Consider the following 26,413-nt stretch of genomic DNA (forward strand, 5'->3'; position numbering starts at 1 on the left):
ATGTAGATATACAACTTCCTTCCGGTGATGCTTTATGATTTTCAGGCTTTAGTCGACTTTTACATATGCGTGACAAGTTGATCATTCTAACTGACCTTAAAAAGTAGAACTTCAAGCTACCAAACTTTACGTGTTTTCCTGCTCTTGACTCTTGAGTGGACGTGCGCAAGTGTCTTAGGGGAGACGGGGCGGTCCCGTTATAGGGAAGTTCCACGCGTGATTTTACCACGCAACACCGCCGCCACTTCAAAGATAACGCGTTATCTTTTCAACGCGTGGAACAGATAACGCGTTGAAAAGTTTGAAATTCGAACGTTGTGCACATGACCGTTGGGTTTGAACGGTTACTTTATTAAAAAAAAATAATCCATTTTTTTTATATATATATCCACATTTTAACCATTTTTTCACACACCAAACTCTATCTTTAACCAATTTAAACCCATTTCACCCAATTTTTTATATCTTCCTCAAATGGAATTCCCTACCGATTCGACGTTTCCGATGTCTAGCGATTCCGAGTCGTCTTCCGACAACGACACGCTAAACTATTTTGTGTCGGTGTATAACGAGCTTGATGCCGAGTCGTCCCGCCCAAAGAAGAAGATGGTCGGCCGTGATCGTATACGTGCCAACGAAGTTTTGATGAACGATTATTTTGTGGAAAACCCGCTATACAATTCCGAAACGTTTAGAGATCGTTTTCGTTTACCCAAAGAATTATTTTTAAAGATTGTTGGAGACATTGAAGCAAGCGAGGGATGGTTTCAAGAAGGTTACGATGCGAGGGGCAAACCAAGTTTCACGCCGATTCAAAAATGCACGTCCGCCATTCGCCAACTAGCGACAGGTAACCCACCCGATCAATATGATGAATACCTAGCTATGTCTGAAAGAACTTCACGTGAGTGTTTGCAATTTTTTTGCAATGCGGTTATTAAGTTGTATTCTAACGAGTTTTTACGAAAACCGACGAGCCACGACATCTCTCGTATTTATGTCGCACACGAGGCTAGATGGCATTTTCCCGGGATGCTCGGTAGCATCGATTGTACACATATCGAGTGGAAAAATTGTCCAAGAGAGTTGCGAGGGGCGTATGTGAGGGGAGACATCAAAAGACCAACCATCATACTAGAAGCGGTGGCGTCGAATGATTTATGGATTTGGCATTCGTATTTCGGTGTCCCAGGTTCAAACAACGACATCAATGTGTTGCACACGTCGCCGTTGTTCCAAAGCGTAACGGATGGTACCGCACCTTCCTCTCCTTTCTACGTGAACGGTCGACATTACAGACGAGGCTTTTATCTTGTCGATGGTATCTACCCGTCTTGGTCTGTTTTTGTGAAAGCTCCCTCATTTCCCGTCGAGGCTAAAGAAAAGGCGTTCAAAAAATTGCAAGAATCGGCAAGAAAAGATGTTGAGAGGGCGTTTGGTGTTTTAAAGGGTAGATGGGGTATACTACACCGACCGGTTCGTTCGATGACCAAGAAAGCAATACATAGCATAGTGTATGCGTGTATCATATTGCACAATATGTTGATCAAACACGACGGACGTGCAATATCCCCGGATTGGGTACCGGATCCTCCTACACAAGTTCAAGTTCCACAAGATATCAATTTACAATTGCGTAACGAAGAAACTCACTTTCGGTTGAGATACGATTTAATCGAACTAGTAGGTTCTCTAGGTTTGGAGTTTCCGGATTCGGACGAGGAGTAGGTTTTTTTTTTTTTTTTTTAAATTGTATGTTCCTAGTATGTTAAATTCGAGGAGTAGGTTTTTCTTTTTTTTTTTAAATTGTATGTTCCTAGTATGTTAAATTGAAATAGTATGTTTTAAAATTAATGAAATTTTTAATTTTAGTGTTTTATTGTTAATTTCTAATTTAAAAATAAAAGTTAAAAAAATTGGGAGGGAGTGATAGAATCCATCACTAGTGATTCCACCCCTAGTCCATTTCTATCACTAGTGATGGAAATATGGTTGATGACATGGCATTAGTTGATTGGATAGTGGGAGTGATGGAATCCATCACTAGTGATTCCACCCCTAGTCCCCTTAGGGGATACGGAGTGGCAGCGGCAAAGCAGCGGCAAATGAGTTTGCCGCGCGGCAAACACCGCCGCCGACCAACATAGGTCGCGGCAAAACATTGATCTCGGTGACCCTTTGCCGACTCGAGTAAATGAAATGGAAAAAGGGGGGGCCACTCCAACGGTAATATGACCGTTTAAAAAAAAATATTTTTTTTTTAAATTAAACTATATATATATTACCAACCATTTAACCATATACTTTCCAATTGAGCTATACTCATACAAACCAATTCCTTCTAAAAGTTTACCATACAAAATGGCGGATGAACTCCCGTTATGGTTCCCACCCATGAGTAGCGACGATTCATCCGATAGTAGCATTCTTTTTTTTCAAAATCTCATCGAAGAAGCCGAACTTCAAGATACCGGCACATCTAACCGAAGGAGATATATTGAACGTCAACGTGAGGAGGGGCATGAGACACTCATGGCGGATTATTTTGTCGAAGACCCGAAGTACAACGAAGATATCTTTCGGCATAGGTTCCGTATGTCGAAACGTTTGTTTCTAAAAATTGTGTCCGATGTGGAAGAGAACGACCCGTGGTTTGTAGAGGCCCCCGATGCGCGAGGTAGGAAGGGCTTTACGCCCTTGCAAAAGGTGACATCGGCTATTAAACAGCTCGCAACTGGAAACACTCCAGACGAGAACGACGAGTACTTGCATATGGCCGAAAGAACTTCCCGCGAGTGCCTAGAATATTTTTGTGACACGGTTTGCAAAATATATGGTCCAGAGTTCTTACGTAGACCGACAAGCCACGACATGACACTTTTATACCAAGCTCATGAGGAAAAACATCACCTTCCAGGTATGTTCGGTAGCCTTGATTGCACCCATTTCGTTTGGCGTTTTTGTCCGACAGAGTATCGAGGCCAATATATGCGAGGAGATCATAGATACCCGACTATTATGCTCGAAGCGGTTGCTTCTCAAGACTTATGGTTTTGGCATGCTTTTGCCGGTCCACCGGGTTCTCAAAACGATATCAATGTTCTACAACAATCTCCGTTATTTTTAACGGAACGAAATGGAACCGCGCCAAAATGTCCATTTTACGTTAACAACCATTTATACAAACGTGGTTATTTGCTCGTGGATGGAATCTACCTTTCGTGGTCCGTGTTTGTGAAGTCGATCCCTTACCCTCACGAAGTAAACGAAAAGAAATTCAAGAGGCAACATGAGGCGGCAAGAAAAGACGTCGAACGGGTTTTTGGTGTTTTGAAGGGGAAATGGGGTGTATTGAGTCGACCGATGCGAGCAAGATCGGTTAAAAAAATTAGGAATGTCGTGTACACGTGTATTATTTTACACAACATGATTTTGAAAGACGATGGAAAGGCGATAGCACCGGTGCACATTCGGGATCCTCCGGTCGAGCCGGCTCTAGACGATACGGTGTTGGGCGAGTTGTTGAATGAAGACACCCATTGGAGACTCAAACACGATCTCATAGATCATCTCGCAAGTCAAGATTTACCCCATCTTTTGGCCGATTCCGACGAAGACTAGTTTAAATTGTTTCATGCTAATGTAATTTTATTGTTTTTTAATTTAGTGTAACTTTGATGTTTTTAATTTAATTTATGAAACTTTATTGTTTTTAATTTATTTATATTAAATTAATTATTGCAAAAAAAAAAAATAATAATAAAAGTTTACCACTTCAGCAAGTGTTTAAACCATTGCCAACACTTTTCAGCAAAGTTTAAACACTTTTGCCTAATTGACATGGCGCGCTCTGATTGGTCGGTTTTTTGTTTTGCCACTTTAAAGTGTTTAACCACTCCTTATACCCTTAATCAGATATAGACCCAATCATTCATATTGGGGAGGAACTTCAATTAACAATTTGATTTGACTTTTCAAGTTTCCTTCTCGTAATGTATGGGCATGATGATTATGCTTAGCATTGTCAAACTTTTTTAAACGTGCAAGCTCCAAAAGCTTGATAAATATTCCCTCTTTCGTCATTTCCAGTGGCGAAGCTTGAGATTTCCGACCCGCGAAAGGGAGGGGGGGGGGGAGGTGGGGAGGTCACCGGACCTAAAAATTTCTATAAAACGGGAGGTCAAAAATGTATATACCAAAAAATTTCTATACGAAAACTACATACTCTCCACTATTGAGCGAAAAGTTCGAGGGTCGGCCGCCCCCTCCCGCCCCTTAAAAGCGTCGCCATGGTCATTTCCAATAATATGGACGAAAATCAAAATGGAGACCAAATCTGCCGTTTACCTCCCATGGAATGCCTTATAAGTTTTACCAGACCATCAATTGCTTTGTTCCATCTCTAAGCAAAAGCACATAGTTCCTATGATGGTGAGATCAATCTCAACAGTAACGAATTCGTAGACGGTCCATTAGCTATTTAGAAGAATAAAAGACGTATTCAAAGAGCTTGGCTGCATGAAAGGTGATCCAATATTCTCAATTTCTTTCCGGCTTGTTGGATACGATTAGAAAAGACATGATCACTTTAGAAAACAAGTCCCAGCGAGACTACAAATCAACTTTAAAAATAACACAAAGCAGTGAGATTATAAGTAAATTACAAAGCAGTCTCTGGTTGAGTTCCAGAAAGCAAATAACAAGCTTTTCGAAATCAAGAAACATATAATTTGACATTTGAGAAACGGGGAATGCGGATGATCAAACAATGCGCTCCAACTCCCTCGCGTAGCTGAGAGTCTGGTTTATGAGCTGGAGAGATGGAATCTCCTTGCATGATGCTGCTGATTCTTTTGCCTTGTTGAATACCAACCATCCGTTCTTCACCTCCCACTCTGGATGCTCCTGCTCAACAATTCATATTAGTTATATTATAATGTTTACTGCATGGTTAAACGCGACATGACATGATAATTTTCATATGTCCACGTGGATCGAAACAAAGAAGGATACCTCTTTGATGTATTCAAAAAGCTCTTTGTCTGATGAGAGCAACAACATTTGGCGAGCATCTTCAACCTTAAGAGAGTCGTACGCCTTCTCACTACACCCTGCAATCTCATCCCTGCAAATAAATATAATCAAGTAATGAGATAACTTTTTATGTGGATTGAGAAAATAATGTTAGAATTGCAGATCAAGCAATTCTTACCTGACGGTCCTTGCCAAGAGATCCATGAAATAAACATAAGTTTCATGGGGAACAGTCTGTCTGGCTGTCAATACACGGTTGTAAGCACCTTCCATGAATGATTGCTCAAGCTCCACTGCATGCTTGATACAAGGATTCTCAAGAGCATTGGCTGAAAGCAACTCTAATTCAGTGTGGAACTCAGCAATCCTGTTCTGTACCAGAAGTCTCAAAAGGTTAAGACCCAAAATGGGGTACTCCTGGGGGGATTGTGGGAGACGATTGCTGTTCCAACAACATAATAACAAAATTAGAATCATCACCCGTAATGCTAATGAATCCAGTTAACCATAGAAAGTAACTTTACCCAACATCCGTATAGTATGGTTTCAGCTGAAAGAAATCTCTCTCAAATGCATCTTGATCTTCCATCTTTACACTAAGCACCACAGCATGCTCATATATATCCCCTAAATTTGTTATCAAATATATCGGTTGATTATTCAAATCATAAACAATATAATATAACAAAAGAAATAAAGTATAGTGAATACTTACTTGCTAGAGTTAACTCTTGAACTGCATTAGGAGTTTCAGCAAACAATGGTGGGAGGCTCTTAAACTCTATCAACAAGATCTGCAAGTTAAGAAATTATATTCTAGGTTACTGCAAGTCAAACAGGATATGAAAAATGAAATATGTTCAGTGTCCTTTTAGGAAACTGGATGACATACAATTTTGAACACATGTAATTGACATACCAACATACAAAATATACGGTTTCTCAACTTAAATACCAATTATTTCTTAAGGTGTGAATGCAACTATGCTAGTCAATCAGACAACCTTGGGACCTATGAACTAGAAAGAATTTACAATCTTGATCATATCATAACCTGGGAAAATTAAACCCTACACCGTGTTAGCTACTTAACTACCATTTTCTGAACCCGTTTGGCTCAGCAGGTTGACGGTTTGGGCCAGGTTTTCTACTACACGGTTTTTATGGAGGAAAAAAAACTCTTTATATAATTGGTGGCATAAAATTAAACCACGAATTTTTTATGTGCATTCTTATTGTTGTAGTAGATTAGATGCTATGGAACTCCGCAGGTGTAAGAGCTGTCTTAAGACATATCTTATCACAAAGGTCATATGTAGCGCATACTCGTGCAAATGTGCAATGTTACATCCAAGTGGTTGTAATATGCAGGACAAACCATGACATGTGATATTTACACGATGTGGTCAAAGAATCCAAATGCACGCTACTTAGGCACAGCAAAACTGTCTGAACCGACCTAAACTAGTCTAAAACAGTGTAAAGCAGCTAAAAATGACCTGTTCCAACCGTGCGCCTTGGTTCTCCCGGCTACGCGCTTTTTAAGCGCCTAGAGGCCACTCTTTTTGGCTTTCTCCTTTGACTAGCTAGTGTTTAGGATGCCCTAAACAACATGCATAATGTGTTCAATCGTTCAATAACGGTTCTGTTAACGTAGAGTCCTAGCATTAACAGTTCCATTATAGTATGTCCAAAAGCAGATCAGGGTTTCAAGGTTTTCTTTCACCATAACAACAAAAATAAGAACCTGATTCCATTTAAGAGTGTCTGATATTATGCAAATATACAAAAAAATATCTTAACCGTCTATTATTGCCCAATTAATCTATTATCAGTATTATCACAGATTCTGCAACAACACGACCATCCCAATCACAAAGGAACGATACCGTTTCTCAGATCTCAATCGTGGCTTTATAATAACATCAGCTACCAATCTATAATATAGACTAACGAATCTACTCGAATTGTAATTTCATATCAACAATAACAGACATATAAACAACATACTGAAAAAAGAGGAACATAATTAGGGTTTATGGTGAATTTAAGGTACCTTAAGTTGAGAGAGAAGTCTGGAACAAGTATCGAAATCATTACGCACTAAGGCAGCTTTGAATCGCTCAAACAGCTGTGAGACCTCGGTCACCTTCGGATCCATACTTTCTGGTTTCTCTTCGGTGTTTGCTTCTTCTTCTTCTTCCTCTTTCCTTCTTCCCAAGAAACCTATTCTCTTTGCAAACCCCCTTCACCCTTTGTAACTTCGGATCTTATACACCTAAAGACGCTTTGGGCTTTTATGAAGCGTCGTTTTGTATTGTATTTGGGCTTACTGCTCTGTCATTATATTAAAACTTTTTATTTCTTTTTCAATTAAATAATACTTTTTACATGTTTATTATTACTCTTTCTTTCTTCACATTCACAACCACTTTAAAAAAATATATATTAAAAATTTACAAAGAATGAACGGTGTTTTTTTCAAATTTACCAATTAACAATAACATTTTCTTTCTCCTCCACTCACAACCATTCTATATAATACAGAGAACTCACTCACATTAATATAGAGGATCCGATATGAATGCTCTAAAAGCATTCACATCCCTTCCATCAGATATTTATAAATGTGTTTTTTATATTATAAAAAGTGGTTTTGAGTTAAAAAGAGAGAAAGTTGTTTTTCGTCTTTATATTTGGGAGAACATTGTTTACTTTCTATAATTTTTTAATATATTTTGAAATTGATTATGAGTGGATGAGAAATAAAATAGAATGATAAATATATAAACAGTATTATTTAATTGAAAAGAAAAAAAAATGCTGTGATTTTTAGTGTAATTATAAGGTAGAAATGGTGGAAGGGATGTGGTAAGGTGCATAAAATCAGTTTGTTTCAATACCTGGTTCCGGTACAGAACCATGTACGAGTATTGGTCATAACCAAGTCAGATATGAAATCAATTATTGGCTTGAAAACCCATACCTGATGTCCCTGGTTCCAAGTAGGGTAAGGAATCGGGTACCCTATACCCGAGTATTTTATTACCCTATTTTCAGGTATTTTTAGGGTACTGACGGAGTTTTTTAAGGGGCCGGGCTACACATGTATGTGGATTTATATAGTTATGGAACCAGTTTTTGTGTATAATCAGGTGCAATTCCAGTCTACTCACGGGTACAAGTTTTGGAACTAAAAGTAACACCTGGTGCATACCCTATGGGTAAGGTCGGTACAGGTTCGGGTACTCGTTTTTAAAAAAACCCAGTTGGATACAGGTTCGGGTTTGGGTTTTTTGTGCACCATTAGTTTAGACATTAGTATAGTTTGAGTCTATGAGACTTTTGAGACAAGTTTTGTTATTTTCAGTTTATATCATTCTAAAATCGTATCTCGTTTCTTAGTGTATAATTACGTCTCATGTTTGGTCTCATACATGTCTAGTATATGTGTAAATCATGATCTTTGGGCGCATAGTTTTGTTAACGTGTACCAATGGTCCTTGTTTATGGTCCCAAGGCCATGGGGTGTGGGAAGGAGGAAGGGAGCCGACGTGAACCCCCCCCCCCCCCCCCGTGTTTTCTTCGGTGGATGCTCCCCATCCTCCCCGATGTGTTGTGTGTTGAAAGGTGTTGATTGGAGGGGAATGATGGAAAGGAAGATGGTGTCAAGTGGATGTGATGTGGCTGATGGTGGGTGGTCGGGGAAGATGAAACCACACCTCAAAGTGTAGGTGATTAAATTTACCTCTTAGAGAATTAATCAACCAAAACTCCATCTTAAACCCATCCTTAAAAGTGAATTGAAATACCAAATACACAAGTATAAATGTAACAAGTTGAAGTTCATAAAAAGAGTTATGTCTGGTTGGTTCCTGTGGTTTGCAGATATTGCAGAGTTGACCCAAGATTTCAATAATTTTAGAATTGGTCCCGGTGATTGCGATTTTTAAACTTGGGTGATCCTTATCACTAACCTACTAATCTGTGTTAATTTCTCAGTTAAGTGCATGTGAAATAACTAAATTACCCCTAAACAATTAAAAAAATAAAAGAGATTGCCCACCTTTTTACTCTTCTTTCCCATCTCTATTTCTCTCTCTCTCTCTCTCTCTTTCTCCAACTCCTCTTCTACCATAACAGCCACCGACCATCTCCACCTCACCACCATCAATCTCCACCTCACCACCATCATCCATCTCCACCACCTAACACCCAATCTCACCTCCACCGCCATCAGTCTCTCATCTTCTTTATTCTAATCCTCTATTATTCTTACTTTTGAGTTGTATCTCCAATATTTCACACAGCATCCTCTGTTGACATCATTATCTATAGTTGCTTCATCACACCAATAGTTATTTACTTCATCACAATGGTAAAGTTAATATGTTAATTTCAAAAATTCAGGCTGCTATAGGCTGTTTGTTCAGACCATATAAAACTGATTTGGAACCAAGGTTGTCTCCATGGAATACATAACACTTGGTAAATAGAAAACCTGGGTGGAATAGCTAAATTATTGCACACATGGTTGTAAAACATCATATGAAAGAAAATGAAACACTGATTTACAAAATCACTGGAACAACCCAAAACAACATTTCCACGCAGGATCATGCTATATCCACCTAAAGGACGGCGGAAACTGAATGTGTGAACAACTGTTAATGGTGGTATTTTGCAATAATAAGATTGTCATCTACTCGTGTATTTCATGAGAACTTCATGTATAAAAGAGGCAAAAATGTCCTTTGTCAAGCACCATAGCAGAATGCCACCCTCCGAATATCAATTAACCACAAACAGGAAATCCAAGGAATTTGAACCCGGAAATAGAATAAAAAATTGGAAAAATACACCACCTATTTACTTTGTATTAAAGATTTCTTCACCAAGGTTTCTTGCCAGCATTTTAAGTATTGGCTCAATATCTCTACAAGTTGATTTTTTCTCCAGAATTCCTAGCAGTGACGCGTGCATCTGCATTTCTTGATTCATGTTTTCTTTTGCCGCGTGAACTGCGTCTTGATTTAGGGGTCCGAGTTTTTGTTGCACGCTTCTCGGTGATCTCTTGGGTTGTGCTGCTTATAACCTTTTGGGTATTGGATGGGAGTTCAGGGGGAACATCAGGCCATGGTGTTCGCTTAGCGGGTACTGTCATTTCTAATGGAGGATCAATTATCCATCTGCATCAGAAAAAAAAAAAAAGAGCCAGCTCTTAGGATGGAATACCTCGAGTTTTAAAAATTCTATGAATTCTTGAGGCAATTACAAAGTGTTCACACTTCAGACATCATCAAGATTTTAATAAAGTATACGATTATGACTCATTATTTATGTTGTAATAATCATTTTAATAATCAACACCTTGTTGGGAACAGCTAAAAGGTCACGAATTTCACTCGATTATTTATTAATAATGTTGATTTGAAATGGTCTGGTATCGAAGTGTATTTTAACAGTAAACAACCTCCTAAATCGCTTTATTCAAAGACAGAGATTATTATTGTATCCGTAAACAAATTAATGCATAATACACCTACTTGTATATGTATACGTATAAACAAACATACATATACATAAATATGAACATACAATTATACATATATGTTGTAGAATGTAGATCCATGAAATGGCTTATATCACATACATTGTAAATTCTATAGTTATCAATGGCCACAAACACAAAGAACCAAACTGTTTATATTCCCAAAATAAATAAAAAGGATTTAAAAAAACATATATGTCACTAGAAAGACTTTACCAACCACACTTCATCAAACCACCACCAAGATGGATAAAAATATCATTTTGAAGCCCTAATGATCAGTTTTGATTATGACTATCCTACTATCTAGGGACTACGTGTCAAGTAAACCGATTACTTAGGTGTCAAACACTATTTCCTGCAACATGTTCTGATCAATTGTTATATTAATCTCACATACATCATTCCAAAACGCACATCTAAACACCCCGTTAAAAACCATCGACCATTGTCACACCTTTCCAAACCTATATCACTATGAAATTGATCTATGCAGTTCTACACTATTTAGGACAATGGTTTACCATTCAACACATTATTGGCATGCTCACTTGTAACACTATGCATATGTAATGATAAAAATGTGACACTAATCTAACTTATTAGGCCAAAACACATTGAAAAAAGCACAATCATTATTATCCAAAGGTTATAACTACTGAATTTAGAAGGATGACTAACCCGGAAGGAAATTTGCTATCCGCACGAGCCTCAGCTCGAAGCCACCAAAGCATCACTTTCTTCCCACAACGACCTAGTGGTTCCACCATAGAAGCGTCCTTAACCAAAGAAAGAGGACTCCCAATGTCATCCTCTCCATCCCCGGCCACCACCACGTCCAAATCTTTAATCCAATCCGGCCTAAATTCAGCTTCCTTCCATACCAACCGTGAGTTCATCACAAACCCCGACCACTCTAACTTCCTCGGCAACACAACTGCCATATCACCAATATAATTTGCATTCTTTCCTTTATATACACCAGTATTAAACGTGTGCCATCCGCTCAACCGATCAGATGCATTACAAGCCGGACCTTGAACCGCCAATGGTGATTTCTTCTCATCTTCTTCATCCACCGTCTTTTTACCGTGAACCTCAAACGGATCCTCATCCGAATGACTCGAATGCGCAAGAATCCCAACCGAAATCGCACCAATCCATTCCACATTTTGGATCTCATCAAAAAGCTCCAAACTATGCATATTACTATCGTCAGCAAACATCACAATCCCATCCAGCTTCTCTTCTCTCACAACTCTAAATCACAAACAATTAAGTCAACTCATACTCAAATTCTATCATAAAACTTCAAACTATAACCGAATTATTAAATTTACCTCAAAGCCTTCAACCTCATTTCAGACTCCACCTTATGTCTCCCCTCCCAAAAAATCGGCATCTTCTTCTCAAATCCAATATGCATAACCTTCACATTCACCTTCACTTTCGATTTCGCAAGCAACGCAGCCGTCTCGTTAGTGGCCCCACCGGCTTCCACAACAATCCACACCACATCATAGGGCAAATTCATCAAAGTATGCATCAATCCAGTCAAATGCAAAGCTTGAAAAGTCCTCACATAAGTCGGAGTCACAACAATCAAACTTCTAGGGTTCTTAATCCCGTACTGCACCTTCTGTTCTCGCTGAACCGCTTCAATTATCCTATGAGCCTTCATAACCTCCACCGGATCCGGATGCGGCCACGGCCGGATCCGGATCCCGTGCCGCCCAACCACCACTCTGCTAGTAGCAGCAGCACCGGTGGTAATATTATTTGTATTAGCATTGGAAGTGGTAAACGAGAGCGTTTGGGCGATATCGGATGCGGATGCAAACGACGTCGTCGTAGTGGAGGTGTACAAGTTGTTGATCGAAGAAGTAGAGAAGAATAAGTAGAAGACTAAACGAGAGAATCTGAATCCGAGAACTAGACTAATGAGACAGCATAAACAATGTAGGATTAACCAGAAGATGTTGGAGGGAGACTTAACGGCGTTAGGTCCGTCCATGGATGAATCTAACGGGAGCCTGTTGGTGCGGTTGCGGTTAGCGTAGCTCTGGTGTAAGGCTAGTAGTTTCATTTTGTGGTGGTGGTGGTGGTTGTGAGGTGGAGTTGAAGTGTTTGTAGAGTTGAATTAGATTGATGGTTGTTGGAGGAGATGATGGGGGTGGGTGGGTTGAACTAACGGAGAATGAGGTGTTAAATCAGGATGAATGCTTTGAATCTACGAATCGGTTTGATTGGGAATTCGAATTTTGTCAATTAAAATTGAGGAAGAAGCTGCTGTTGGAGTCGCTTTCGTTAGTTGTATTGTAGATGAAATGAGATTCTTATTTTTTTTATATCTTTTTGATATGATGAGTGGGTTTCGTATGTTTTAAACCAGTAAATCTCGGTGTCTGAATTACACTCCACCGACTTTTAACTTGTTTTTTGTTGTCATTTAACAGCTCCATTAGACTAAAGGGTATGGAGAGCTCCATCCCAATGAGAATGAGCCGCTATATAGGTGTTACATTACCATTCCATAAAGGATGGGTCTCCTTCATTTTTAAGGGGGTGGAGGATGGAGCTACCCCACCTTATTATTTTATAATTTTCTAAGCTTTTTTTATTAACTTAATTAAAACTTTATAAAAATTAAAAAATACTACATAAAACAACCTAAATAATTTCATTTCATAACATAAAAAAAAAAATTACATTTCCTAAAAATAAAAAAAAAACCTACGACGTCCATTTTTTCTTCACCTCTTCCTTCATCCTCCGATACACCTCTCGTTCATCCTCCGGAACCGAGTCGAGATCCAACCTCATTATCCTAAAAACCTCCGCTCGAGCATAGTCGGCCGACACGTTTTTCTTGTAACTATATTTTTCGGCCGCAAAGTCTTTAAACGAACGGAATTCGGAAATTAACTTGTCCATTTTCGAAGACGCCTTCGATCCGCCACCTCCACCCGAGCCGCCCCCTCCACTCGAGCCGGCCCCTTTGCGCTTTTCGGCCGCCTCTTTTTTTGCTTTGTCCCTTCCTCCGGGACGTTCGATCTCGTGAACGGGCTCCTCCTTATATTCCGGTTCGTCGTTTATGTCGATTTGACAACGAGCGGTGGAGCCTCCCGTACTATAACTTCCGGACTCGGAAGTTTTTGTCCATTTGGCGGTTGCGACCTCATTTGGAATCGGCGCCCATTTAGGTTCTTTCTTTAAAACGTTCCACGCTCGGAGGTGCGGGAAAGGCGGATTTTTTGTTTCCCATTTAGCCATCGCAAGGTTAAGAACGTCCTTGTCGCTACTCCCACTAGGACGGTTGATGTAAAGTGGGTTATAAACCCCGATAAAATCATTCACGCACTTGTTCATTTTCCGCCACTTCCCCGATACGGAATCGAGATCACGGGCCGCGCCTTCCCCCATAAGGTTATTAAATCTATCCGTACATGCCTTTCAAAAACCAGAACACGTTTGATTGTTCCCTAAAATTAAAAAAAAATGCATAAAACTAAAAAATAATTCTTTTTAAATTTAAATTAAAAAAAAATTAACTTTGGTTCATACCGACAATCGGGCAAGTTGAGGCCTTAACATACGCTATTGCTAGCGCCTCCTCCTCTACTTTTGTCCACGTTCTCGCCTTTGCTCTCGAACCGCTTTTTTTTTTTTTGCGGTGTCGGATTCGGTTTCAACGACCTTCCCCTTCCCCCTATTTTTTTCGGTTGAGTTCTTTAGGTGGCGATTCGGGGACGACTTCATCATCATCGTCAAGTTGAACCGAGGGTTGCGGTTGCGAAGTTGGCGGTTGCGATTGGAATTGATCAAGTTGAACCGAGTTGCGTTGCATGAATTGTTGAAGTACTTGGTATTGTTGCAATTGTTGAAGTTGGGACATTTGATTAAAGGCGTTAGGTGATTGTTGGAAACCCGAAAACGTAAATGGTGGAGATCCCCACGAAGGATCCATAGTCGGAGTGTAAGCGGGACTCGAAAAAAAGTTAGGATTGTTCGGATTGGGATTGTTCGGGTTGGGGTTGTTCGGGTTGAAGGGATTCATGATTGTATAAAAAATGAGAGTGTTTTTTTTTATAAAAATGGATGAGAGAATGGGAGAATAATGGAAGAAATGGATGAAAGTTGTATAAAAAATGGAAGAAAATGGTATATATTTAAAGTGGAAAATGAATTTTTTTTATTAAATCAATCCGTTGCCCAACGGATATATTTTTGAAAATTGGCCCATCACAATCGTCGCTGGACTGCTGTTGTTGCCGTTTTGGGGTGGGGGGGGGGGGCGGTGTGGGGGACCGGCGCCGGTCCTAGCCGGGCCTCAGCCGAACCCAATACCCACTAGTCTTATTTAGTGGTTATGGTTATGTGATGAGCTCCGTTTCACTTTATTAGTAACGGTACCGAGAGTACTATTTTAGAAATCATAAAAAATGGTACTAATACCGATACTGAAAGTGTTTGGTACGGTATTCGAAGGTAAATCAACCTAAAATATCGATGTCATACCAAAGGTACCGATCCCAAAGATGGCAAAAAGCGAGTGCCGAAAATGGCATGGTATGATACGTTTCAATACCGGTACCGGTTTGGTTTCAGTATCGGATACTATTTGCTCATCCCTATTCTTAGCTATAAGTTTTCTATATTATCTTTTAGTGGTTGCCATATATATTACAAAATAAAAATTAGCAAGAAAAAAAAGTTATATTACATTTCAAAACATTTGATAAGTTGAATAAAATATCAATGTCTTGTTTTTTTTCTCTGTAAGAAAGAAGTCGCATTTATATCCTCTGTAACTTTGTCTGGATGTAGGTGTTTATTGTTGATTCTTGATTTTAAGGGGCCAGGTTGTGTTGGTTGAATGATGTCAGGTTGTGTTTCGGGTATTGCTTGTTGGGAGTATTAGGTTTGTTAGAAAAAGTTGGCTAGCGGTTGTGTTTCGGCTTGAGGGCTCGATAACATTAGGTTAGGTGGTATGGGTCGATAACAATTGGTGAAAAGGTTTGGAGCAAAAAGGTAAGCGTTGCTTGGGTTGTTCGGGGTGTTTGGCTCGTTTTGGTTTAGACAATACGGGTTGTTCGTGTCAAAGAGGCTACAATGATTCATACAGGGCCGGCTCAAGGGGGAATGAAATAAAGCAAGCGCTTTGGGCCACCACTTCCATAGGGCCTCAAATTTAAAAAAAAAATATTATATTTAGGTGATCTTAGATTTAAGATTACTGATATTGAGATTTATGATCTTTCATTCACAGAGATGATACATGAATAATAAGATCTAAAACAATTTTTTTCTTTTATTTTTTTTATGTAAAGGGCCTCAATTTTTCTATCTGCTTTGGGCCTACAATATTTTGAGCCGGCTCTGGATTCATGATTTTCTGTAGAAATTTATAAAAAAATATATATAGAGGAGGAGAGTAGAAAATGTGGTTTGAGAGTTCTGGTATAAAATGTTAACACATATATATATATATAGGTAATTCAAGTTTACATTTTCTTTTTTTAATTCAGATAGTCATGTGACTGTTGGGCACAAGTATAAAGATTTAAACTTTGCATTAGATGGATTTGCTACAAGTATATGGACCGTTAATGGATAATCAAAATAAGTTTCTTTGTTTCTATTTTTTTTTTATCCCAAAATGAATAAATAAATTGGTTCTCAAGGTTTTCGTTAGAATCCGGTTTTTGGTGAGCAAAAAATAAAAATATCTATTTGTAAAAAATGATTCGGGTTATAAACCGGTTTAGAAGGTAAACGTCCACATATCAAATCGATTGGGCACTGGGGTTGGGCTCAACTTGTTTGAGACAAAAAAAAAAAAAAAGTTTTTGACATGTTTTTCAAATTAGGTCGGGTCCAAACTGGTTGAGGCTAACCCGGTTTTTTGGTAGCAGGTCGGGTACTCGGGTTATAAACCGGGCCCGCCAAACTGGTTTTTGCCTACACCTCTAGTTCTTGTATAGTTTTGTATGGAATCCTTCACCACTAGATCACCAATCGGCCGGCCCAACTAACAAATATGATAGGGCTTTAATTTAAAGGGCCTATTTTTGTCAAGTCAGGCCCGGAAACAAGTTTATTACGATTTACCGGCACTAAAATAATAAAAATTTGATAGGCTTCCAGCCATCCAGAGTTCCAGGTGAATACAATTTACTCCGCATTTCTTTTTAAACCTAAAATAATCTTTAAAACATTATTAATAATCTATATGATTTAGTAATTAACTAATTTTATCATTTTGTATGATTCAGTAAGCACTGGTTCCTCATCACTAAGTTTGTTACCGTTTCCGTATGATTCATTTTGTGGCTAAACTACTATTAATTTTGAATTTTGATAGAAAAAAAGGACTCAATTAGCCTAATATCAAGGCCCTTCCGTATTAATGTATTAGACCCAAATGAACAAAACAAAAGCTATATTTATTGCGAGGCCAAATTGAAGTACCAATTTTAAAATTAAAGAGACCCAATTCCAACTCCAAGCAATATGAAATTCGTATTTAATTTAAGCCGTCATCACAATTCTCGCTAATTGTAACGTCGCACATGCTCATTAAGCTCAATGTTGTTGCCGATTAGGGAGAAAATAGAGGCGAAACTAGGGGAAACTAGTGTTGTCGCAAGGACAATCCATGTTGGTTAACAGCTATTTTTTATAGTAATCTCTATATATTGCAATTACTTAATAACTATTTTCCCTAAATCCTTAATCGATTCTTTGAATCTTTGAATTTTGATATTGTGCTTGCCATTGGGACTGGGAATGCAGAAAGCAGAATCGATGTTTTCTTTATACCAGTTCAAAGAGGCCCCACATTTGTAGTTTGCTTAGGGCCTCCAAAAACGTTGAACCGGCTCTGCCTAAAAATGATACCTATTTAATAACTTGTTAACAAACAAACAACACAAAAGAACCAGTCTTGACTTCAACTCATATATAGTTTGAAAGTCTCCATCTCCTTCAACTCATATTTAATAACTTGTTAACAGACAAACAACACAAAAGAATTAATGATGTAATGGCATTCATATTTCATGTTAAAAACATATTGCCATTGTTTTTCAAGTTATGAAATTTCATAGTAATGCAAAAAGTAGTTGTTTCAACACACTTTTATTTCTACTTTTTAACATAAATATTATGATTTATTACAAATAAAACTGGATAACTTTTCTTAACAAACCCTTGCAACTATATATTACTTATAAGAAGTTGCTGTAACAAGTATAGGATACTTCCTATGAACGGTAATACCATAGCTCTCGGTCATGTCGAAAGCCTTTTCACCCGACAACGCAAAATCAAATTTATACACTAAATTTGCCAAAGCAAGTTCATTAATAACCGTTGCAAAATTAATACCAGGGCACCCTCTTCGTCCAGCACCAAAGGGTATCAACTCGAAATGAAAACCTTTATAATCAATAGGGTTGTTCAAGAATCTTTCTGGTCTAAACTCCTCAGGTTCTTCCCATACCGAAGGATCTCTTGCTATTGCCCATGCGTTAACCACCACTTGTGTACCTGATGCGATGTCATATCCGAGTAGCTTAACATCTTTTGTTGATTCACGAGGAACAAGTAGTGGGGCTGGAATGTGTAGACGGAAGGCTTCTTTGATGACCGCCTTTAGGTAGGGCATTTTATCTAAATCTTCTTCGGGTATCAGTGATCTTCCTTGTCCTATTTCGCGTGCCTCTTGTTGCAATTCTTTCATTGCACGTGGGTTTCTTAATAGCTCGGTAATTGCCCATTGTAGGGTGGTGGATGTGGTATCAGTGCCACCACTAAATATGTCCTAGAAATAATCAGTCAAAATCAAATTACACACATGACACATATATAGACAAATGAAGCTTAAAAGGAGACTCCATGAACATATGTGTATATGATATTTCATATGTAATTCTCTATATACACACACATATAAAGAATCATGTTAGAACCATAAAGATATTTGAGAACCCAGAGAAACACTGTCAACCAAACAATTATTTTCTTTAATCAAAAGTTAGTATTGTAAAAAAGAAAAAGAAAAAAAGAAAACAATATATATGTAGCTATCGATACACATACTAATAGATGATGTATATTTAGATAATATTTCCCTTGCCTTGTACGGTTCAAAAGTAGTTGTGATCTCTCCTAAATATATGAGAGGTATTTTGTATATATGGAGGAGAATTAATGAGAAGGGTTCAAAATATTATGCCGGTTGAAAATGACAGGTTAGTGCTCCAGTTGATTTCGGGACTGAATGAACAATACGAGGGCATCGCTACCATACTTCAGCAACAAGACCCACTACCATCCTTTTACGATGCTAGATCCAAGTTAATCATAGTAGAGAGTCGAAAAGCAGAACAGGCACTACATTCGGCCCAACATGCAGGTACCGCCTTGAACGCCAACACCTCACGCCCACCGGCCAACTCGCAAAACTCCGGTGACTATCGCACGGACCCCTCCACCGATCGGACCCGTGGCAGGGGTCGATCACATGGACGAGGTCGGGGACGCGGGTCTGGTTCTCGGGGCAGAGGCAATTTGATGCAGATTATATTAATATTTATTTTTATTATTTATTTAGATTTCAATTTCCTATTTTATCGTATTTGTTTCCTAATTACATTATGATTTAACCTATAAGTAGGGAGCTAGGGTTTATTGTTTATTTAGTTTTGATTGAATTTTATAAAAAGAGCTTTGTTCTTGGAACCTTTGGTTTGATTTATCGTCTTTGATTATCAATAGTTTCTTGAGCCATTTGAGTACGCTTCCGATCCGTATCACAATTCAGTGTACAATCCAAGTTATAACAACTTGGGTGGTAACTCTCCTTGGCCCAATCCAACATACAATGGCAGCGCCTGGCCCAATATGGCCCATCAGCCTTGGGGCGGGTTTCAACAGTGGAACTCCACATCCTCCCCTTGGGCCGGCCCACCTTGTCCTTGCCCTACCGCACCATCCAGGCCCACTAACATGAACAACAGTAACGGTAATGGCATTCTTGGCCCACATCCGGCTCAGGCACATCATGTTGCGTACACACCGACTGATATTGAGCAAGCGCTGTACACGATGTCACTTAACCAGCAGGACCCGACTCACTATATGGACACCGGTGCTACTGGGAACATGACACACAATTCAGGTAATTTCCAATCTTTTTTTAATAATAGCATGTCTCAAAATATCCTTGTTGGAAATGGCTCAACCATCCCGGTTATTGGACATGACACTCAGATCTTACCCCCACCCTTCCCACCTTTTATCCTTAAAGATGTCCTTTATGCACCTAAATTAATCCAAAATTTAATCTCGGTTCGTCGTTTCACAACTAACAACTCCGTTTCTGTTGAATTTGACCCTTTTGGTTTTCTTGTGAAGGATTACAAGACCCGGATCCCTATCCTCCGGTGCAACAACAGCGGTGATTTATATCCTCTCTTGCCTGGACCCGGGAGCACCACCACGCCCTCCACTTTTGCAGCTATTTCTTCACAATTATGGCATCAACGTCTTGGTCACCCGGGACAACCTTTATTGCATTCGTTAAAAACTTCATGTTCGATTGACTTTGGAAAATTTAATAAAAATGTTTGTCAATCCTGTGTTCTTGGTAAAAGTGTTAGATTGCCATTTGCTACTTCACACCACCCCACTTACATGCCCTTTGATATAATTCACAGCGATCTATGGACTTCTCCTATCCTAAGTTCGGAAGGACATAGATATTATATATTATTTGTTGATGACCTAACCAATTTTTTGTGGACTTATCTCATTGCTAAAAAGTCCCAAGTCTTTTCTATATTTTGTCACCTGTACAAACTAATAGAAACACAATTTGGCAAAACAATAAAAACCTTCCAATGTGACAATGGAAAAGAATATGTTAATTCATTTTTTCAACAATTTTTCAACCAACATGGCATGTTGTTTCGCCTTTCGTGTCCTCACACTTCTTCCTAAAACGGTAAAGCTGAACGCAAAATAAGAACAACTAATAATATGGTTCGCACCCTATTGGCCCACGCTTCCCTTCCCAATATTTTTTGGCAACATGCTCTCGATACTACTACATACCTTCTCAACATTTTGCCAAGCAAGCAACATAATAACAAAACACCAACCGAATTACTCTACAATCGTATCCCTTCTTACGACCATTTACGAGTTTTTGGTTGTTTATGTTATCCCCTCATTCCTTCCACATCTATCCACAAGCTCGACCAACGCTCTTACCCTTGCGTATTTCTTGGGTATCCTTCCACTCATAGGGGTTACAAATGCTTTAATCTTAACGCCCGTCAAATTATCATTTCTCGTCATGTTGTCTTCGACGAAACGACCTTCCCCTTCGCCAACACAATTCATCCAAGTCCCTCGTATGACTTTCTCGATTCTCCCTTCCCACCTCAACTATGGCCCTTTGTCCAGCCCACTATTTCTACGGCCCAAACACATCAGCCTGCCACATCTCCACATAAATCTCCCACCCCTACCCCCGCTACCTTGGCCCGCGACCTTCCCCAACTCAGCCCAACGCCCAACGCCCCGCCACCCGCACCACAACTGTCCACACACCATCATCCCCTGGACCACATCCCAACTTCCCCTCCTACTGGCCCACATCACCAGGTCACTGCCCCACATTCCACAACCCAACCTCCTGACCAGACAACTTCTATGGCCCACAACTCAACCCAGTCTCACAACCAAACCACACCTCTGCCACCACCTACCTCAACAGATTCCGCTACTCGCCCTCCCATCACCTCCACTCGTACTATGCGTACCCGGGCAATATTGTTAAGCCAAAACGACACCTTAACCTTCACACTTCTACTCTCATTCCCATCCCAAAAAATCCCACCGATGCCTTGTCCATACCGGAATGGTACGATGCCATGACTAACGAGTTTCATGCTCTTATTAAAAACGAGACTTGGGAATTAGTGCCGCGTGAGCCAAACATGAATATTATCAGAAGTATGTGGTTATTTAAACATAAATTCAAATCGGATGGTAGTTTGGAAATATATAAAGCACGCTTAGTGTGTGATGGGCGTTCTCAACAGGTGGGCATCGATTGTGGAGAAACGTTTAGTCCGGTGGTAAAACCGGCCACCATACGTACTGTCTTATCCGTTGCTCTTTGCAACTCTTGGTCAGTCCATCAACTAGATGTCACAAATGCCTTTTTACACGGTACCTTAAATGAAACGGTTTTCATGTACCGACCGATGGGGTTTAGAAATACAGACTTCCCAGATCATGTTTGTCGTCTCAAGAAGTCTCTTTATGGCTTAAAACAAGCTCCACGCGCTTGGTACCAACGTTTCACGGACTATGTTCTCACATTAGATTTTATTCAAAGTAAGTGTGATGCATCCTTATTCACTCTTCATCAGGGCAATGATGTGGCATTTCTTCTTCTCTATGTTGATGATATTTTGCTAGTAACTTCTTCCGATCACCTACGACATCGCCTAATGTCTCACCTTTCTAATGAGTTTGCTATGAAGGACCTTGGCCCTCTCAGTTTCTTTCTTGGGATTTCGGTTACCCGAACCAACGATACAATGTTTTTGTCTCAACAAGCATATGCACAGGATATTATCGAGCGTGCTGGAATGCAATCTTGCAAACCCGTCTCCACTCCAGTCGATACAAATTCTAAGCCCAGTGCCTCCTCACCTCATGATTTTGAAGACCCTACTCTCTATAGGAGCCTTGCAGGTGCTCTACAGTATTTAACTTTCACGCGACCCGATATTAGCTACGCTGTTCAGCAGATTTGTATAGATATGCATGCACCAAAAACCGATCACTGGAACGCTCTTAAACGCATTATTCGGTACATTCAGGGGACCACCTCACTCGGTCTATTCTTGGGGCGTTCCAATGACCCGGGCCTACTTGCATACACTGATGCAGACTGGGCAGGATGCCCAGATACAAGGAGGTCTACTAGTGGTTATTGCGTATACTATGGTGATAATCTAATTTCTTGGTCGTCTAAGCGGCAACCCACCATCTCCCGCTCCAGTGCTGAGGCTGAGTACCGTGGGGTTGCTAACGTGGTTGCCGAAATTTGTTGGCTTGGTAATTTGTTATTAGAACTGCGGCGACCCCTGACACGTGCTACACTTGTTTATTGTGACAACGTTAGTGCCATTTATTTATCGGGTAATCCTGTTCAACATCAACGCACCAAACATATAGAGCTTGATATCCATTTCGTGCGTGAAAAGGTTCAACGGGGACAGGTTCGTATTTTGCATGTCCCATCTCGATTTCAGATAGCAGATATATTCACGAAAGGTCTTCCTCGCATTCTTTTTGAAGATTTTCGGTCCAGTCTCAGCCTACGGTCCCCTTCCGCTTCGACTGCGGGGGTGTAATAGATAATGTATATTTAGATAATATTTCCCTTGCCTTGTACGGTTCAAAAGTAGTTGTGATCTCTCCTAAATATATGAGAGGTATTTTGTATATATGGAGGAGAATTAATGAGAAGGGTATCAACCCACATTATACAAAATATTATGCCTGTCTTCACATACAATATATACCTTTTTATTAATAGAAATTTTTTTGATTGTTTTACAGTAGTTCTTTTGGTTTTCTCATAACTTTATGGTTCTCTCTTGAATTGCACCCTATGTATAGATATGCATGTGTGTATGTGTAATTTTTATTGTTTTTTCACGAGTTCTCATAATATTTATGAGTTCTTATTAATTTCCTAATATGTGTGTGGGTGTGTATATATAACAACTTATAAGAATTTGGCCTCTGCATGTTCCTTTTTTTTTATTTTGTCTGTATTGTAGTATTGGAATCATAGCATCTTGCTATGGTTTCTGTTTGTTTGGTTTGTTGAATAAAAGAAGGCCCCATCTTGCTATTCAAAAAAAAAAAATAAAAAAAAAATAAGAATTTAGCCACATCGATCCTTTTCTAATTGGATTTTAATAATCATAGCTTTCATCCGTTGGTCGGCATTAATCCCAACTTCAAAATTCTCTCTGACAATCCTAACTTGTAAGAATTTGGCTCCCATCGATCATTTTCTAAAAAAAAAAATCTAGTTATTGGCTGATGTGGTTGCTTATGTGGCACAAACTAAGTTACTGAATTTTAATAATCCTAACTTTCACCACCACCATCAACAACAACCATTAGCCACCACCAGCACCATCAACAACAACCACCATTATTCACCGCCGCCACCAACACCATCAAAAACCACCACCAACAGTGTAAGATAAATGTTTTTTTAATGTATTTTATTATTTTTTTTCAAATAAATAATATTAATTATTTATAAACAATAAGACCTACACAAGTTTAATTTATCTATAAAACCTACACAAGTGCAAGTCATATGTGGGTTACACTACCTATACATGTGTAGGTAAACATTTAAAAGTAAAAATAAATAATGAATTATTAATAAAAAAAATTAACCAATTTAGGTTTGTTATTTTTGTTTTTCGTAATAATTTAGTATCTTGAATTGAAACTCACCTTTATGTGTATTTGTGTCTCTCTAAAACAAATTCATGTTAAGAAGATGATAGTCGTAATCATGTCTTACCAAGATAATAGCCTTGATCATATGTCTTTCAAGACGAAAACCCGTCGAGTTGTCTCTTTGAATTTCTAATAAGACATCAACAAGATCTTGTCCTTCGACACCAAAATCCTTCTTATTTAAATGCGCTTCGACAACACCCTCACAAAACTCATCAATTTCTTTAGCAAGGTCATCAGCTTTTCGATGTAATCCACTCAATCGATCCACCCACTCTAGCGACGGAATATAATTTCCCATAGAAAATCCTGCCATTAATTGCACCATCCGGTCTAGCATGTTCTTAACCTCCATCCCTTCATATGTCCTCCCCAAAGCGACCCTGGAGACGACGTTATTTGTAAGTGAAACAAGTAACTCGCTTAAATCAACAACAGAATTATTGGCTTTTTGAATTTTTTCGATCATACGAGCTACCTCGTCCTCTCTCACTTGTCGAAATGACTCAACCCTCTTGTTGCTAAAAAGATGGAGTATAGAAATGCTTTTCACCTGCCTCCAATACTCTCCGTATGGTGCAAAAGCTATATCTTTAGAGCCATAAAAAATTCTACTGGCGATGTTTGAAAACGGCCTGTTTGAAAATATTATATCATGGGTTTTCATAATCTCTCTGGCTGCATCAACAGAAGAAGCTACAATAACTGGAACAGTTCCGAAATGAAGCAACATGAGTGAGCCATAGGTCTGAGCCATGGATTGAAGGGCACGATGAGGGCTTGAGCCTAATTGGTGAAGGTTTCCTATGAGTGGTAACTTTGGTGGAGATGGCGGTAGGTTTTTATGAGATTTTGAAGAAGAAAAATATAATTTCCATGTAAGACAGATAAGAAACAAAGGAAGAGAAGAAAAGAGAACAATTTGCAAAGTGAAAGACATTTTTTTTTAGATATTCTTACTAAATTTTGTGAGAACCTTATATGTGTTTGCTTATATTGCATGAGATATGGCATATTTGTTATGAAGTCAAATACTCACCTCATATATTAACTTAAACATTTATGCCTCTAGAAGCCTTAAAAACTTGGAAAGAAAACCCATGCCATATTAAATTAAGGTGATGCCTTTTTTTTTAACCGCAAACAAACATATATTTTATAAAAACATTGGATTAACACTGCATTAGCCTACGCCAAAATTACAAAAGGTCTGACCAAACAGAAATACATTAACTACATTTACTCGAAACATCAAAATTACACCATTCTTCCCACGTGATTTCTTTCATCCCCGAGCGATTTCGAATCCATAGGTACGAAAGATGCTTTATATCTTCTATCATCCGAGCGAAGCACAATACCCCTGCTAAGTCCACCGTAATTGTCTCATACGTGCTTTCTTTTCTTTTCTTTTGTGCGTGTTATTATCTAGGCGAGTAGCTTGAGGAATTTCAAGAGCTTTTTAGAGACGTTAAATAAGTACTGTCATAAATAAACAATTGATTTTTTTTCAGATTTCGTTTTTTTGAACTGTTATGATTTATTAACTAAGAAATTATGCTTTGTTTTGCTTTTATATAATAGTGACATGTCAACCTTTCTTTATTCGAGTGTTACTTAAATTATACAAGTCTTGAATAATATACAAGGAAATTGACTAATTTATATGAACCAAAGGGTGAGTTATTAAGTCAAAACCATCTTACAACTAAAATCAAATTTCTATTTTATATGAATGAGCCACATTTAGCTCAAGCTCAAAATGAGAGAACAACAAGCTATTAACCCTTTGAGGAAACCATTTACAATAATTACCCTAATAAATATGTAAACTTAATTAGGGATATGTATGTTAGGACCAAGACTAGCGTTCGGACGTTTGTAGAGGATACTGATTTTTTCCCTGTGGAGGTAGGACTTCCCCAAGGGTCTGCCTTGAGCCCTTTTTCTACTTGTGGTTGTCCTAGATGAGTTGCCAGGCATAATTCATGAGACAATTCCATGGTATTTGCCTTTTGCGAATGATATTGTGTTAGTTGCGGAGAGTAAACTAAGCTTGAATGAGAGACTAGAGGAGTGACGAGCAGCTTTAGAGAGTATAGGGTTAAGAATTAGTTGATCTAAGACCGAGTATTTGTACTGTGACTTTAGAGGCGTAGGCAATGACGAGGATACTCAGATCACCATTGGGGGTAAAATGGTTTCGCACGTGACTAGGTTTTAGTATTTAGGATCTTTTATACAAAGGAATGG

General features: G+C 38.9%; 5 protein-coding genes across 5 annotated transcripts; 1 reads left to right on the forward strand and 4 right to left on the reverse strand.

Moving 5' to 3' along the window:
• The first annotated feature begins 2,361 nt into the window (after positions 1-2,361).
• On the forward strand, positions 2,362-3,621 carry LOC110907841. The gene is made up of 3 exons (XM_022152764.1): positions 2,362-2,917; positions 2,972-3,099; positions 3,241-3,621. Exons 1-3 carry the CDS (start codon positions 2,362-2,364, stop codon positions 3,619-3,621), a joined length of 1,065 nt encoding a protein of 354 aa, XP_022008456.1.
• A 947-nt stretch (positions 3,622-4,568) lies between these two features.
• LOC110904951 (26S proteasome non-ATPase regulatory subunit 8 homolog A) lies at positions 4,569-7,348 on the reverse strand. The gene is made up of 6 exons (XM_022150813.2): positions 7,091-7,348; positions 5,750-5,828; positions 5,559-5,661; positions 5,213-5,476; positions 5,014-5,125; positions 4,569-4,905 (listed from the first exon to the last, which is right to left on the reverse strand). Exons 1-6 carry the CDS (start codon positions 7,193-7,195, stop codon positions 4,762-4,764), a joined length of 807 nt encoding a protein of 268 aa, XP_022006505.1. The 5' UTR covers positions 7,196-7,348; the 3' UTR covers positions 4,569-4,761.
• A 2,235-nt stretch (positions 7,349-9,583) lies between these two features.
• Positions 9,584-13,007, reverse strand: LOC110904952 (beta-1,4-xylosyltransferase IRX14). The gene is made up of 3 exons (XM_022150814.2): positions 11,926-13,007; positions 11,267-11,845; positions 9,584-10,223 (listed from the first exon to the last, which is right to left on the reverse strand). The coding sequence occupies exons 1-3, from the start codon at positions 12,669-12,671 to the stop codon at positions 9,971-9,973; spliced, it is 1,578 nt and encodes a 525-aa protein (XP_022006506.1). The 5' UTR covers positions 12,672-13,007; the 3' UTR covers positions 9,584-9,970.
• A 311-nt stretch (positions 13,008-13,318) lies between these two features.
• LOC110907842 lies at positions 13,319-14,008 on the reverse strand. The gene has a single exon (XM_022152765.1). It carries the CDS (start codon positions 14,006-14,008, stop codon positions 13,319-13,321), a length of 690 nt encoding a protein of 229 aa, XP_022008457.1.
• A 3,710-nt stretch (positions 14,009-17,718) lies between these two features.
• LOC110904953 (3-beta-hydroxylase) lies at positions 17,719-25,131 on the reverse strand. Its single transcript, XM_022150815.2, has 2 exons — positions 24,225-25,131; positions 17,719-18,410 (listed from the first exon to the last, which is right to left on the reverse strand). The coding sequence occupies exons 1-2, from the start codon at positions 25,098-25,100 to the stop codon at positions 17,811-17,813; spliced, it is 1,476 nt and encodes a 491-aa protein (XP_022006507.1). The 5' UTR covers positions 25,101-25,131; the 3' UTR covers positions 17,719-17,810.
• Between the last annotated feature and the right edge of the window lie 1,282 nt (positions 25,132-26,413).

Source organism: Helianthus annuus, chromosome 9 (genome assembly GCF_002127325.2).
Source record: "Helianthus annuus cultivar XRQ/B chromosome 9, HanXRQr2.0-SUNRISE, whole genome shotgun sequence".
NCBI classification, from domain to species: domain Eukaryota; kingdom Viridiplantae; phylum Streptophyta; class Magnoliopsida; order Asterales; family Asteraceae; genus Helianthus; species Helianthus annuus.